The sequence below is a fragment of the Artemia sp. Qi Xiang Cuo genome, chromosome 14, assembly GCF_049724085.1.
Source record: "Artemia sp. Qi Xiang Cuo chromosome 14, ASM4972408v1, whole genome shotgun sequence".
Lineage (NCBI taxonomy): Eukaryota > Metazoa > Arthropoda > Branchiopoda > Anostraca > Artemiidae > Artemia > Artemia sp. Qi Xiang Cuo.
In genome coordinates this window covers 37183454-37200081 of record NC_142807.1, presented here as the reverse complement: position 1 = coordinate 37200081, position 16628 = coordinate 37183454, and the positions used below count along the sequence as shown (strand labels likewise).

At 34.6% G+C, this 16628-nt stretch overlaps 1 protein-coding gene across 1 annotated transcript in view; it reads left to right on the top strand.

Moving 5' to 3' along the window:
* The window catches only part of LOC148944420 (uncharacterized), a 72204-nt gene that overhangs the window by 12743 nt on the left and 42833 nt on the right, over positions 1-16628 (top strand). The window contains exons 4-7 of the mRNA XM_089099731.1: positions 2195-2811; positions 10109-10353; positions 13977-14525; positions 16370-16504. Of these exons, the coding sequence (XP_088955857.1) occupies positions 2195-2811; positions 10109-10353; positions 13977-14525; positions 16370-16504 (1546 nt within the window). The remainder of the gene's footprint in view (positions 1-2194; positions 2812-10108; positions 10354-13976; positions 14526-16369; positions 16505-16628) is intronic.

Here is a 16628-nt window from a genome sequence, read left to right as displayed (position 1 = left end):
TTAAGTTTGGAGAGGATTGAAAATACTCCTGGAAGAGGAACCAATATTTCTGTTCAAAATTCCGACTTAGGTTGTAAGGTTCATTGTACTTTTGCCTCCCCTCTCTCTCTTTGCTTACGGGGAATATTTTTTTTTCTTTTTTTGTAATGAACGTGCTCAGATATGGTAGATTCAAATCTTTTGAAGGTTAAACTTTGTTCAGATTGTAATAAATAAACTAACATTTTATTCGTGAGTGTGTAAAGAGGGACTTCAAAACTTAAAAACAAAGCAAATTGTCATAAATATAAGGGTGCATATTTCAAAACGTGCACTGTTTGTGAAATTCTTTTAGAGTGAATGCCCACTTTTAAGTGCGGATGCTTTAAAATGCTAAGCTCTCAGTGAGACTTGAAATGACAAAGTTTTCAGTTTTTTACCCTTTTGAAAGACAATAAATAGATAGACAATAGGAATTTCAAGCATATCCTCAAAACAGGTGATAAATTACGTGTTCTGAATCGTGGAATCTGAGGATATTTCAAACTGCATTCTTTGCCAAAATGAACATTTTTGGTTTTTGTATTTTAGAAAGGACAATTTGGTCATTACTGGGACAGCCACCATCTTATTCACCCCATCAAGACCTACATTTTAATTTTACAGGATTATAGATTAAGAAAGTTTTTAATTGAGATAAAAAAAAATTACTTTTTTCATAGCTAATTTTGGAGCTGCAATCTTTTAAACTTTCATATTGGTGAAATGTGTTCAGAAAAAAACGTTTGCAACTTAAAAGCAATCCGTCGAGTCAAAAAGCCAACATATATGGCTTTAAATATGGCTTTATGGCATTATGGCTTTAAAAAGCCAACATATATGGATTTAAATGGAATTATTAGCGATATATACGCTTAATCCGCTTAACCCAAACTAGGCAAGAGTATGAATGAAAATGAAAATGATGCGTAACAAGATCTTAAATCACCCAGAGCTAGCTATTCATTTCGAATGAGATAGCGTGTATTTAGTAAGGTCTGTAGCTGAGCAATGGTCGGTAGTCGTCCCGCGGAATTGACTTTTTACTAGCAAGGCTTGCTCATTGGCTAGTCTAAAACTACTTCATATAATCATTTAGCTAGAAGTAATGTTTTTATTCACAAAAATGAGCCCCCTTCTCCCCCCTAAACACTATGATTTAAACAAACTTCTGAGATTACATTTCAAATAATAAAGACCCACTATAAGACACTTTGGAACAGAACAGTGGATTTTGAGAAAATAATGCAACGTGTACCCTTTGTGTTGTGGATCTGGTAATTTTTTAATACCAAATGTAGAAAATGTCTGATGTTTCTTTGTGAGTAGTTTTTATATTTCTTTGTGAGTAGTTTTATATTTCTTTGTAATGTAGAAAATTTCTGGTGTTTCTTTGTGAGTAGTTTTATATTTGTATACTGCGTCGTACAAAACCTTTTCCTCTTTTGGTAAGGCTGCTTCCAAAGGTTCGTTTTATTTTATAATAATATTTTTTATAATTATTTTATCTTACAAACACTTTTGAGCACTGAAGACGGCTTATCAAAGGTTTATGCCAAAATATCTGCATTGTTTGTGTTTGTTATTCAATGGCTAAAAATTATTCTCGTTGTCGTTTTGTCTTTTCGTTTTCTTGATTTTTTTTTCTTTCTTCTTTCATTCATACCCAACGCATAGCATAGCCAGTGTTGTCTCATAACCTTTTTGTGTATTGTGTATACTTCTTCGGCGGAATAAATCGATTTTTCCGGCTATTGTCATTATTTGATAAAATTTCCAATAATTTTTTAATATTTTAGGAACCATAAAGATTAACGAAGCCGAGGTAATACGCCATGTTAGGTTAAGTAAACCGACTATTTTTATCATGTAAATCAACTTTTTTTTATCAAACAAAGAAAAAAAAATAAATAAAGAAAATCGTTATTCTCTAAAATTGAATTTTCCTCTTTAAAATCATTGAAATAAACAAAAGAATATACTGAAAACCTGAGACTTAGGATAAGATTACATTTATTTCCAAAAGATGTCATAAACCCATGTGCCCTTTATTTGGATTTGAGTGCCAAATTTAATAACAAACTGAGTAAAACACAAATAACAAACGGAATAAATCGATTTGTCCGGTTATTACCATTATTTAATAAAAATTTCCAATAATTTTCGAATATTTTAGGAACAATAAAGATTAATGAAGCCGAAGTAATACGCCAGGCCATAGAAACTGAAAGATTCATTATTTATGTGGTAGATGAGATGATCAATATCAACTCCCAGGACATAACCACAGCAGTTGAGAGAGTGCTACAGAACAGCCCTAAAGTGAACTTACAAAGGGGAAAAGACAGTGTAAGGCCTCGTGGTCCTCCAAGACCTTTGAATCTTCAGCAAACTGGGGGTACTCCACAGCCTCCGGCTATCCCCCTGTTTATTCGTTCTCCATCACCCCCCTTAGATGGACCCCAACCACCAGCATGGATTCCAGAAGAGTTTTCAAGACATGATAATGGGGTAAGAAGAAAGAGGAAGAATGTTATTATTCTAGGAAGTTTGACGAAGAAACGACAAGTTAATGAAAAGGAGGTAAATGCTATTGATAGAGATATTGAAGATGCCAGCAAAGCTTTAAATATTGCAAGTCTTAGGAACGAAGATCCCAAGCAAAGATTGTTGCTAGCCGAGTTGATGTCACCGCTTATGACAGCATCGGCTAAGGAAATTTCAGAAATGATGAAAGACGATATGGATTTTGGACAGCGTGTGGTTCCACATTCAAAATCTTCGATTCGACAGGTATGTATCAAATCTATGGGAAACTTAAAAGTTTCAACGGTCGATTAAAGCCTTCTTCCGTTGATATATTTTCTTACTAAGCTAAAAGAAAAAAAAGTGTGGAAGATTTTGCTAACTAGCAAAATATTCAGTGCACCAACTTGTAAGGACGAGTCATTATAAATTTCTGCTTGTGAAAAAAAAGTGCGGTTAAAAAAAGTAATAAATTTAAGAAAATCATAAGCCTTTACATGTTACAATAGTTTAATCTACTGTTCGTGATTATATAGCAATTTGAAAAATATTGTACATTTTACTGGCTTTTTTAACATAAGTCTGTTATAAGGAAACGCAAAAATAAATTTGACCATTTATCTGATAAAATGAACTGATTAAGAAAAAATTACACAAATAGAAGCGGCAATTGGAGGATTTGAGAGTAGTCGTGCCATTTTAGATTGACATTCTCAAAGAGGTGTCTGCTAACCTTGTTTTGACTCATTCAGTTCCGTCACACTTGTTCCTATGCCCAAATATCCTTTTTTGAAGGCTGCACTGTCCTATATCGTGAACCTTTCATAATTATAGAGAATTTATGGCTCATTGTTTTACTGTATCAGCTCTGAGTTTTACTTTCACGCAAAACCAAAGCATAATTAAGGATGGCCAACGAATGCATTTAACTTGCAAGAACTTCAAACTGTCGGAAGACGGAAGCAATATTAGAGTGTTGAAAACTGTCTGACAAGTTTTCTTTTCGATGTTGAATTTTATTGAGACTAAACTATCGATGTAGCAAGGTGATGATATGATTTCTGTCACATGATTAAAGGTAGTTTTGGTGAAAAATTCATCCACACTAAAATAACAAAAGAAGGATATTTTCCCTTGTGCCTATACCACTATTTACTCTTGGATTAAGTTGCTTCAATTTACGGTTACTAAGTTTAAACAAAAGAGTTACGTAGGGCAAAATGCACGGGAAATACAAAATTTGGGTCGTGGATTTGCATGTAAGGGGGGTTAGGGGGAAAGTAAAGTGAAGCACTTCTAGGAATGGCATAAGTAATTATCCTAATTATCCTATAAATCCCAAAATACCGTCTTATATCATCCCGAAAAATGTTTCCCTCTGATTTACCCGCAACCCCCTTATATCCAGATATGTAGCCAAAATTATATATATTCCATGCATTTTGCCGCAAGTCACTCTTTTGTCACATTTAATACCCGTAAACGACCGAAAATACATTTTAAGCAGCGGTATAGGTGTAACAGAAAAGTTCTCAAAAGAGTAATACCATTCGATTCCCCACTAAACACCTTTTCCGGAATCAAAATTTGCTACCTTACCCCATTCCTCTCCTCCCTTAATGCCTGTATGTGGCCCTAGGCTATATGCAAAAATTTTACTGATTTCGCTATTTTTCTGATTTTCATAATATAAAATATCGCCAATTTGAAAAAAAAACAGCAAAATTTGTATACACTCTAGGGCTACATTCAGACATTAGGAGGAGGGGACAGGGACATAATTGTTATGGTATTGATATTATATTTGGAAAGAGTGCTGGATGAAAAATTTAATGGTTTTATTCTATTGCTGTTATAGTGTTTAGTTCCAAAAAGGAATTTGCCACCAAAATTATCTGATTACAATATAGCTTGTTCTATTGTGCTTGTTTTTATATTTCAAGTGCAAGAAAAAATAAATAGTTGTGCCCAACCATAATAATTAATGTTGAGGAGACCATATCCCTTAGACTAGGAGCAAATTGGGGAGAAGAGATGGTGTTAGGTAAAGAGAAAACCGATCAAGTGAATAGCTTGATTTGGCTCGTATTGTTAGTAGACTGGTTAGTATTATTAGTACAAATGTTGGATGCATGCTGTTTTTTTCGCAATTGAAAAAAGTTGGGAAGAATAAGATAATCAAACAGTTCGTGGTAACGAACTGTAAGTAAGGAGCGACCCGGCTCAATAGTAACCGAAACTCTAAAAAACGGAATTTTGATACTAATAGATACATCAAAAGAATCAGATTTTAATGGTGATGTAAAATATATACGTTTTACCAAGTTTAGTCCTACACATCAAAAGTTACGCGCCTGAGTAAATTTAGATGATTTTCGAAAAAAGGGGGAAAGACCCCCTAAAAGCTATTAAACCTTAATGAAAATCACACCATCAGATTCAGCGTATCAGAGAACCCTACTGTAGAGGTTTAAAGCTCCTATCTGCAAAAATGTGGAATTTTGCATTTTTTTTTTTTTGCCAGAAGAAAGATCACGGATGCGTGTTTATTTGTTGTTTTTTTTCCCAAGGGTTGATCGTATCAACCCAGTGGTCCTAGAATGTCATGGGAGGGCTCATTGGAATAGAAATGAAAAGTTCTAGTGCCCTCTTAAAGTGACCAAAAAATGGAGGGTGACTAGGCCCCCTCCCACGCTCATTTTTTCCCAAAGTCACCCGATAAAAATTTTGAGATAGCCATTTTGTTCAGCATGGTCTAAAATATGATAACTATGTCTTTTAGGATGATTGAATCCCCGAAAGCCACCGGGGGGAGGGCTGAAAGTTATGAACTTTATCCAATGTTACCATATAGTATTGGTTATTGGGAAGTATACAGACGTTTTCAGGGGGATTTTTTCTGGTAGTGGGGGGGGTAGTTCGGGGGTTATGTGGGAGGATCTTTACACGGAGTAAGTTTTCATGTGGGAAGGGACATTGCTATGAAGGGGGTACCTGATTTCCCAGCATTATTTAAAAAAAGATCAGAAATTAAATGAAAAAAAAAGTTTTTCAACTGAAAGTAATGATCAACATCAAAACTTAAAACGAACAGAAAATATTATGTATATGATTGGGTTCACCCCCCTAGTCAATACCTTGCTCTTTAAGCCAAAGATTTTTTTAGTACTTTCATAAGAGCTATTTATTCTAATTAACGGCCTTTGTGATTAAGGGGTCATTTTTGAAGATTTTTAACAAAATTGGAATTTTAGCGTAAAGAGCGAGGTATTGACTAGGGGGCAAATCCCCTAATATACGTATTAAAAATATATGAATATAGAAGTTCGTTACGTAAGTTAATTCGTAAGTTACGTATATTTCTAACTAATAAAAACGTTCGTAAATAAAATTAAACAACGTTCGAGAAAGCCATTTAACCAAATTAAAGTAAAATTAATATGGAAATTTGGTTTTAATTATTTATGTACGGTGAGCCAAAATCAAAACCTGCATTAATTCAAAAACGTTCAAAAATTAAATAAAAAACAAGTTTTTTTTTAACTGAAAGTAAGGAGCGACTTTAAAACTTAAAACGAACATATGTTATTCCGTATCTGAAAGGGGCTATCCCCGCCTCAACGCCTCGCTCTTTACGCGAAAGTTTTTATTGTTTTAAAAAAAATAGCGTTGTTAGAACGAGTCTAACTTTAGCGTAAAGAGCGAGGCGTGGAGGAGGGACAGCCCCTTTCATGTACGGAATAATTTCTGTTCGCTTTAAGTTTTAACGTCGCTCCTTACTTTCAGTTAAAAAACTAATTTTTTTATTTAATTCTGCGGACAAAGATCGATAAATTGGAAGCTAACAGAGGTACATTTTGGCTATGGAGTTTGAGTGCTTTGAAAAGCCGGGGAGACTTATCATATTTATACGAAAGTAACTAGTAGAAGCCGGGGGAGACTTAGAATAGAATAGAATTTTATTTTAAAAATTTCTTTCACAGCATGTTTGCCGAATTTGAATTTTACGTAAAAAAAGCACTATATATATCTCAAAAGAAAAAAGCACATATATATATATATATATATATATATATATATATATATATATATATATATATATATATATATATATATATATATATATATATATATATATATATATATATATATATCCTCAAAGAAAGTGACGTTCACGTCAAACATAATTCATTGTAAAAAAAATACATGAAAAAAATCAACACTTAGTTAGAAAGTCAAAATAAAAATAAATACAAAACAATAAAATTAATGAAAATACATAAAAAATATGATGAGTCAAAACTTAGTTAAAGAGTCAAAAAGAAAAAGAAAATGGATAACAATAAAATTAATGACTAATTTTCCTGGCTATTATATAACTCAACACAACTGAAAACAAAACTTTTCCGATATCTTTCATGTTTAGCGGGGATGGGAGTCAGTTTGGGGAAAACAGACTTATTATATTTATACGAAAATACGAAGTCAAATGACAGCTGTAGGTACTGGTTTGACTAACTGTATATCCAACTGTAAGCTGTACAAAAAAAAAATTGAATTAAAATATTTAGAACCACACAAGTTGTGTGAAACACTTTTTGCAATAAAAATAGTATTCTCATAAAAATGCTACATATATTTGTCGGTCCTGCTGTATTAATAGATAGCATTTGAGAAATCGCTACACTGGGAAATCGCTTGCTTAAAACACAAGATTCCCTGAAATTTCCGGTTGAACATAGATTTCACAACGAGCGAAATTTGAAGGAATAGGTATGATAAAACTCTTACGCAGGCCATATCTAGAATTTTTTTCGGGGGAGGGGGGCATTTTCCAAAAAACATCCTGTCGTGGACTCTATACAATAACGGTGTCCAATAAGGTTAGTCCTTTAGTACGCCCCTTGCGAACAAGAATGCATCCGATAGGCATATTATTGTATTTATTGAGGCACTTGTCGTTGTTTTTTGACGCTATATTAGCAAGGAAAGTAGTGATGAATTTCTATTGAATTTCTTAGCCATGTTTTTAGCCTTCTAAGTGTGGAGAAGCCTCTTTCTGGAGTAACAGTGGTTACTTGTAACGTCGCAAAACAGCAAAATGAAGAGTAATATTTGGGGAAAAAGAAGAATCATAATCCTTAAGGTTAGACAGAGCACAAGAAGCCCATTATGATATCAAAAATATTCCCCATTTGCAGCACTAAAGCCCAACCTCTTGCTTCAAGTACTCTGTTTCCGGTAGAATACACAAGTTCTTTTCGCTCATACAGGCACGTCACAAACCGTGGTTGATTCATGGTATCAAGCATCTGTGACGCTTTTGCAGACGTGTCTATATTGCTATTGTCCTCAAGAGCTTCGAGAGAAAGTGAAATAGGTCGATATAGCTCAAGAAAACGCATAACTGAATCGTAGTGCTTGACCTATTTCATTTTGCAGAGTCCAATCAGATTCTGCTTTTGCTAATCCGGTAGGCGTTGTTAATTTTTTCTTTGAGATTCTTCGTTCTGAGTGGGAAACACCGTCTAAATTGCATACTTGTGATAAGGTTCCGAAGAATTGCTTAAAAGTGGGAATTGAACAGATAAAAGAAATGATAAGGCTGAGACTGTGTGCACTACAGTCCACATAAAGTTCCTTCTGATACCGTTCACGTGTAACTGCTTGAACACCTTTGAGATGACTACTCATTGCTGCTTCTTCATCATAACTATGGCCAACGACTTTTTTCAGATTAAGCCGAAGCCTTTTAAGAGAAAGATGGATTGACAAAGTAAGACCTTGTCCAGTTAAATAAGTAACCGAGATCTGGGAAAATCTTCATCAAGGTTTCCAGCGGAGGTGTATTGGATGAAAATAGATTGCTGTTCAGTATTGGAAACATCCGTCATTGCATCAGCAAGCACCGAAAAGCAAGAGCTTGAGTTTATTTGTTTACAATAGAACACGTAGCAGTCAAATCATCCTGAGTGATTGGAAAAATGTATGTATCATTTCTAACCACCGAAAGCAGATGTTTCGTTAGACTTCCGTTACTATGTCTTGCCCTCAGTCACAGAAGAGCTCGGAAACTCCCATCATTATGAGGTGGTTCTAGCTCCGTGATTAAAATGGAGCCGGAATCCTTTGTACCCGAAGGGCAAGCTGTTGCCTCCCGCAAAATTTTACAGTTTCCGCAGTTGACCTCAGTTTTCGAAGATTTTTTCTCAGCCTGCACTTTCCCTCCTGTTTCTAAATGATCGATAATGCCAATCTGTCATTTCTCGGAAGCAGAAGTGAAGTTCTCTGCGGTTACACTGCAGTTTTTGTGAAGCTTTGTTTGTTGGTGACTTACACAACATTCGGTTGCATCCTTCCAGTTTCTAAACGGTTTCCTGACAAGGTTGCCGAGGTGCTGATGGTTATCTTGGCCAACTATTTCGGAAGAAAAAAAGCAGTCGTGTCGTTTTGGAGGGGCAAGGGAGGGGGGCAGTTGCCCCCCTATAATTTGGAGAAAAAATATTATACATCCCATGTACCTTTACTCTCCAGATGTAGACCCCTCTTGCCCCCCCCCCCCCCCCAATAAAAATGCTAGAGCTACGCCCCTGGAAAAAAGAATGGAAAATCTGCAAAAAAAACGTCGTCAGTAAGAGAATAGGACAGCCAGCTGAAACGAGTCAGCTAATTTAACTGAAATTTCAACTTTCCTTTTCAGATGCTAGAAAAGAGTTAGAGATATTTGGAATCCAAGGACTGTGCAACGGACTATTTTTAGGCAATACATCAATTGTTGCTAAATATTTGAAAAGTGGCCAGTATCATTTGGAACTGACGAAGAAAATATTGGTGGTGTGTGTCGACATACAGTTCATAAACTCCCCTCTCAGAACATCAGCACTGTGGAGGCTCCGAAAGAGTCTGTTTTAGACTATTAAAACTTTCAAAGGTGGATCCACCCCGCAAATTAGGGAATCAGAAAGCTTTTGAGCTCTTGCCTCTATTTCTTCTCTACTGTTAAGGTTCGGAAGATTATATATGAAAATATGTCCTAGTTTAAAAAAAAAAAAACTCAAATTTGGCTTAGAACCCAGCTTAAACGCTGAGAATTATTTTTCAAGGTAAAGATAGATAACGCTTCCATCTTCAAAATATCTCGCTAGTCACTTAGAAATGACAATCTGACTCTTTTGGCTCCCTCCGACTTGGCTCTCCATCGTCTTGGAATTTCTCTCCCTGCTTTGATTATTCGTAACAGAGCTTGTGCTAGTTGATATATAGTCTATAATCCATCCATCCTAGGGCAGACCTAAGGTAGATGGTCATAGAATCAGGGTAATTCAAATAGTCTATGAGTTTCTATGAGCCATTTGAAGGCAATTGGAGACCCTAAATAAAAGGTTTTCTCAGATTTATGACTGACCTTGTCCACAGGACTTTGAAGGCAATTGGGCAGCTGAGATTGTTCTTATTATGGTAGGTCATAATTTGAAAGCACCTATCTGTTGAATCATTTAACACAGATAAACGGTGCAAAATTACTCTTATTTAATTTTACCCCTGTTTCTTATGCTCGTTTTAGGCTAAATTAATCGATCGGCCTGTCCCAACGAATCGCATTGGAAGAAATCGAAATTTGGCAACAGCATCTATATTTTCAAACTTACCTATTTATCAATTCCTTGCTGGTGCAGTAGCTGCCAGAGTAGATCTTAGAAATGGCAATCTGACTCTTTTGGCTCCCTCTGACTTGGCTCTTCATCGTCTTGAAATTTCTCTCCCTGCTTTGATTATTCGTAACAGAGCTAGTGCTATTAAACTAATAAGGTAAGTGTATTTTCAACTATTCTAATTTTCAGTTCAACTCTTTGTACCAAGGATGTCAAAATCAAAACATTTTTACCTACTGGTTCCATCATAGCTCTATTTATACCCGAAAACCGGGATTTTCTATGATTTTTTTTTGTTGATTGTAATAAGATTATAAAAAAAAATTAGTATGTGCAAAATTTAACGCCTGACGGGCTGGTTCATTCAAAAAGCAATGAGTCTATCTTCCAATAGACAAGAACATTTGAATGCATCGCACCTGATTGAGTTTTTTCTTCGAGTGACCGAAACAAAAAATTGAATTTTATATTTGTGCTTTAAAAGCAAAAATCAAGCAATAAAAGTGATATTTTCGGAATGAGAAGAAAATGAGGATTTTTGTTGATATTTGACAAAAAATAAAATACTAAAGGGATAAATATAATAAAACGGGATTGAAACACTAAAGGGATAAATATAATAAAATGAAATAATTGGTCTTTTCAAGAGATGCTCGTGAAGCCAAGTCAATTAGCTAACAATTTGAAATGTTAAATCTTGTTTTTTTTGCTATAGTAATCAGAAAAGTTACATTTTCTAGAGAAAAATTATTTATATTTTCTTTCGCTCTTTTTCTGTTGATTTGTCACACATATTCCTTGTTTTCAAAATTGGCGCCCTCTAACTGTTAAAACTGTATAATGGGACAAGGTGATCTTTTTCATTAAGAATTAAGTACCCAAGTTTTCCTAATTTTTAAAGAGGTATGAGGTTATGCAAGTTTCCACTAAACCAGTTTAAAGAAACAGATTTCATTTTTACTCTCCTTGGTACCATTAGTATCATACATGTCCAACTTTTTCTTCTTGTCTCATTCTGTGAAAAAAGAAGGGAAGTTTAAGCTTTAGCTTCAGCATGGAGATTCTTATTGTAATCTTTAGAACCCCGGTGACCAACTCCTCATTGGGTGTAAAAATAACCATAATTTGGGACACGAAATTTATACAAATGATGAGAAATTTACGGTAGTTTTTTTGATGCTAGAATTCTGAATGGTGTTTGTCTTTGAGTCACTTTCATCATATAAATGTGTTTAGGTTTAATGACCTAAACACACTAAAATGGATGCAATCTCGATGAAAATTATACACGAAACTTAACATCTTTGAAGATTAAAGAAATTTAATACAAAATTTAGCAAAATTTATAATTATAAATTTTTATGACTAAAGATGAAGGTTAGTCATGACAAGGAAAGTTATCCTTAAAATAGCTTACTTCTACGCCTGACTGAAGATACATCCTCGTATAGACGCCACATCAATAACATAGTGACTGAAGAGGCCCCAAGACAACTTCAACCTCAAGTGACTAAAGAGGCCCCAAGACAGCCCCAGACAACCTCGTATAGACGCCACATCAATAACATAGTGACTGAAGAGGCCCCAAGACAACTTCAACCTCAAGTGACTAAAGAGGCCCCAAGACAGCCCCAGACAACCTCGTATAGACGCCACATCAATAACATAGTGACTGAAGAGACCCCAAGACAATCGTCATTAATGTTCTTGTTCTTGCTGTGTATCGCAAAATAAAACCCTTCAAAAGGACTGCATGTAGTTTAAGGCTCCGTGTCTTTTTTTAACCTCTGATATTGACTGGTATGGTTGGTGCAAGACGGTTTATGACTGATTCAGGATCTTGACCAGCTAGTAACTTTAAAAAATCAAATTCTTTCTGATGGAAGTAAAGAAAGAGGTTGAAACTTCAAACGAACCGAGCTCGGCAGCCTGTGCAACATATATTTGTTAAACTAGTGAAAATGAACCGATTGATGACATCTCTCTATGTTTGTAGGATTATGCAAAGGTAAAATCACGCAGAAGAATATGCTTTTTTTTCATACCGTAGAAATATCCTACAGTACCTTATGTTTTTGCTGTACAGAAATCCTATTTTGTTTCTTGTTTTCAGTAATTTTGAAGGCCCTTTTTCGAACTTCTGATTTTTTTTTTTTTTCTTAATTACAGTTATCGCACTGTTAGTTCGCTCAAAAATGTCAAAACGCTGAATACTAATCATATTTACAGGAACGAATATATGATTTATTAGAATTAATACATTTGTACTTTTAATCTAATTTTACCATTTGAAACAGACAGTTTTTTTGTCAATACATTTCTTTTTGATTTCACCTCATTCAGAAATATCAAAAATGGGTTTCTAAATAACACTTTTAAGAAATCAGTTGAGAATTTCTTAGGCGTTCCGTTTAGTTTGCTAAAACCCAATTTTGAAGTGGTGAACCCGTATATTGCTTGGAAGTCGATTTTCTATACGTTTGAAAAGAATATATTTAGAATTAAGAAAGTATTGATGACAGTTTATAACATTTTAGACTAGTGCAACTACATTGACTGTTTAAAATATAACGATAAAAAATATTCCATCAAGTTTAAGCAGTTTTAGCTTCGAAATGGTACAACAACTCACTGCAGCACCAAGCCTCCCTCTTTACGCCCTCCCGAAAACTTCCACTTTTCCCAAAATCCTTTCTTACGTCTTCTTCCCAGTCAATGCAGGGACGACCTGCTTTTTGTTTGGTCCAAGATAGTTGGCCGAAAAGGACGATCTTGGGCAATCCGTGATCCTTCCTCTACAGAACGCGTCCTAGCCATCTCAACCTTTTTCTCGTTATAGCTAGAAAGTGAATCCCCTAGAAAGTGGGGTAGAACCACATTTTTCGTACAACATACTGTTTGAAATACGATCAGTCAAACGGGTACTCAAAACGATCCGTAGACCATTCCTCTGGAAAACGTCTATTAAATCTTTCTGCGTCTTTCAGAGCGCCCACATTTCAGAACACTGCTTCACCACTAATTCAAGGAGTGGAGACCTCACTTTTATATGTGGTAATTTTCATTGCATTTCTTTTCGAGCCTATAAACTGAAGTTTTGCTGGCTGAGACCGCTTCTAGATTCACTCTAATTCAACTAACTTGTTAGGTTTGTTCTATTATAATTCTTTTTGTTTGTACTCTTTCATTTACACCAAAAATGCATTGAACCAACGCATTTATTGTAGCTTTAAGTATGTTTAAATATTAGAAATAACACTTCATGTTTTTACTAAATTGGAACAAAATATTTTTTTATATATAGATTTTTTTTCCCTAGGATTGCCAAGCAATGCATACATACATACATGCGTGTATTTAAAAACCAGTGGCCATATCCACAAAAACAAATAAACAAAAAACAATAAGAAAAGAACAATAACGCTCAACAAATTTAAACTACAGCTTCTTTCCGCGTCATCAGACAATTCTCTATAAAACAACCTAACGCAATAATTAGGTCCCTCGAAGTAGTCCCGAAAACACCCGGATGTGTGATTCTATTTCTGTTCTTTACTTAATTTTTAAATTTAGATTTTATTTATTTGGTTTAAATATTACAAATAACGCTTAATGTTTTTGTTAACTTGCAACAAAATATTATTTTGATCTATGGATTTTTTTTTCAATATTGCCGAGCAATGTGAAACTATTTGTGTTCTTTATTTATTGTTAGGGTTCTTAAATGTTGATTTTATTTATTTATTTTTTATATCAACAAAACGTTATCTCTGCTTCAAGGAACCATGTCATAACCGGTAGTGTCACAATGCGAGATGGTGTCGAGGCTGGAGCTTTGGCGTCGATTGAGGGCCACGAATTAAGTTTTGAAGGTGAAGATGGCACATACAGCGTGAACGGTGTTCCTGTTTTAACACCAGATGTTGTCCTCAGCAACGGCGTAATACATGTTATAGATGGAGTATTAATCCCTGATGATGAATCTATGGACTTGGAACTTGAACAGGATATACGAAACAAAGATACAGATGTAGTCGCAGCCGAAATCGAATCGATTTTACAGGATTTTTTCCCGCTCTCGAATGTTGATTCATCCACCGAAGAAATAACAAATGGCCAAACAATGCCAACTATTGAAATGAATTTAGATGACGAAAATATTGAGCCACTTCCTCCGATGTTAAAATCAAATTCTTTTCCAAGTGTGTTTTCAATGTTAGAAACAGATTCTAAAACTATTGAAGAATATGTCCCTGGTATGACGATCCCTCAGCCGAGTGGAGAGCCTGTTTTTGTTGAAATGAGAGCTCAGAAAAAGAAGCCTAAAAAGTAAGTCTCTTTTTTATATAGAAAAATTTCAAAACTAAGGTACATAATTTTTAGAGATCCTAATGCTGGTACTAATATAAAGTTTTTGGCGGAGGTATATTTATCACTTCAGAATACAAGTAATAATCGACAAATTCAGACCTCTGGGGCAGGATATTATGGGAGAAATCTGTTGATGCGTTTTTGAAAGTCTCGAATCTTGCGTAATTGCGTCTCGTATCATGAGGATACTTGAAAGTATGAATTATACTCTACACACGAAAGAAGTCAAGTTTGGTCAATGCTAATGAAATAAAATAAAATAGGATGAATATATAATAGTTTAGAGACAAACTTGGGCTATATATTGGTACATTATGGGGGTGGGGGGTATAGCATAGCATATATGAAATACTTAACCTAACCTAGGTACCTCCCCCCCCCCCCTAAACCCCAAAAAACAATCGTTTAAAAATTGGGAACTCGATAAGAAACCACGCTTTGCAATCAATTTAGATGGCAAATACCTGTTTGACGGGTATCCATGTCTGGTTTGCTTGTACAGTCTATAGCGCTGTGTAGAGTATAAGGCACAATTACTGAAGTTACGTAGTTTTTGATGGTAGCAGATGCCAAATCTAAAGAGAAGAGACAGGGGTAGAAACTCGGCAAAACTAAGCTAAAAACATAAGTCATGAAACGGCTTAAGAAGTTGTAGCTTTCATTTGAAGTTCTAGTTGTCTTTGAGAATCGACGGATTGTTGATTTTTGAATTTAAAATGATAAAACATGTTGTCAGATTTAGTTTTTTTTTTGTTTTTTTTTATCTATTTTCATCACTAAGCGTGGCATTGGTGACGAAAATGCGATACTTCCCTAAAAATATTTGAAACAATCATAAGAATAATCTGAGAAAATTGCAGATTCTAGGTACGAGTGCAGCTAAGCTGGGTCCAGGGAGAAAAATGTTATTATTTTGATGTCCTTGTACTATAATAGTACAGCCTTATTTAACCTTCTTAGTTTAACAGCACTAGCTCTGTTACGAATAATCAAAGCAGGGAGAGAAATTTTAAGACGATGAAGAGCCAAGTCGGAGAAAAGAGCCAGACTGCCATTTCTAAGATCTACTCTGGCCGCTACTGCCTAATAGCAAATTCATGATACTATGAAGAATCAATGTACCCTCAAACAGAGGACAGGGGGGTGGGTCTATAAGAAATATTACCCGTACTTTTTTCACTTATCTTTACCTTTTTGCTACCTAAAATCTTGTTTTGTTTTTTGAGATTTTGGTGAATAACCTTGTTTTCGTTTTTTTGAGATTTTGGTGAATATATTACTAATAAACTTTTTTGTTCATGATGATATTGGTCATAATTTGCCAAAAAGTGCATGTGAATATTGTGTTGCATCTAATTTAGTTGAATGTGAACTGACTTAGAAATTATAAAACCAACATGGCAAGTTTTCTAAAAAATACTGATTATGTCAGCTCAAAGCCGTTTGATAACTTGCTAACGAAAAAAAAAAAAAAAAAAAAAAAAAAAAAAAAAAAAAAAATTGTTGTTTCAATATATTCAAGGAAAGAAAAAACAACATTGATAAATTTTACATGTTGTTGAAAAATTGATAGAGGGCCTACTTCTAGTTTCTATTCTCAATATTTCATCGGGCATCATCTTCCATAACAAATTAGATATTAACTGTTAGAACTAACATGGTTGCTTTTAGATTTTCATTGTGTAATTGCTTGAACAATTTATTTTACACAATTGTGTCAACTAACTCTTTTAAACAAGCAAAATCATAAAACAAAAGTAAATAGCTGGCCCCGGTTAATGTGAAGCCACTTTTTGTTACAGAATTATTGCTCCCACAACTAGAGCTCCATTTTCTTTTGACTACTATGATGATGGTGGAGAAGAGATATCAGGTGAAGACTTCAAGCCTATTGGTCCTTTAGGTAGTGAGATACGTTTTGGGAAAGAGACTGAAAAGTAAGTGCCTAAAAGTTGTAAGAACAAAAAGAGGAAAACTACTTTAGCTTAGATTACAAAATATTTGCTAGTAATTATTTAAACTGTACTATTGCACGTTCATAAGCAAATAATACTCATTTAA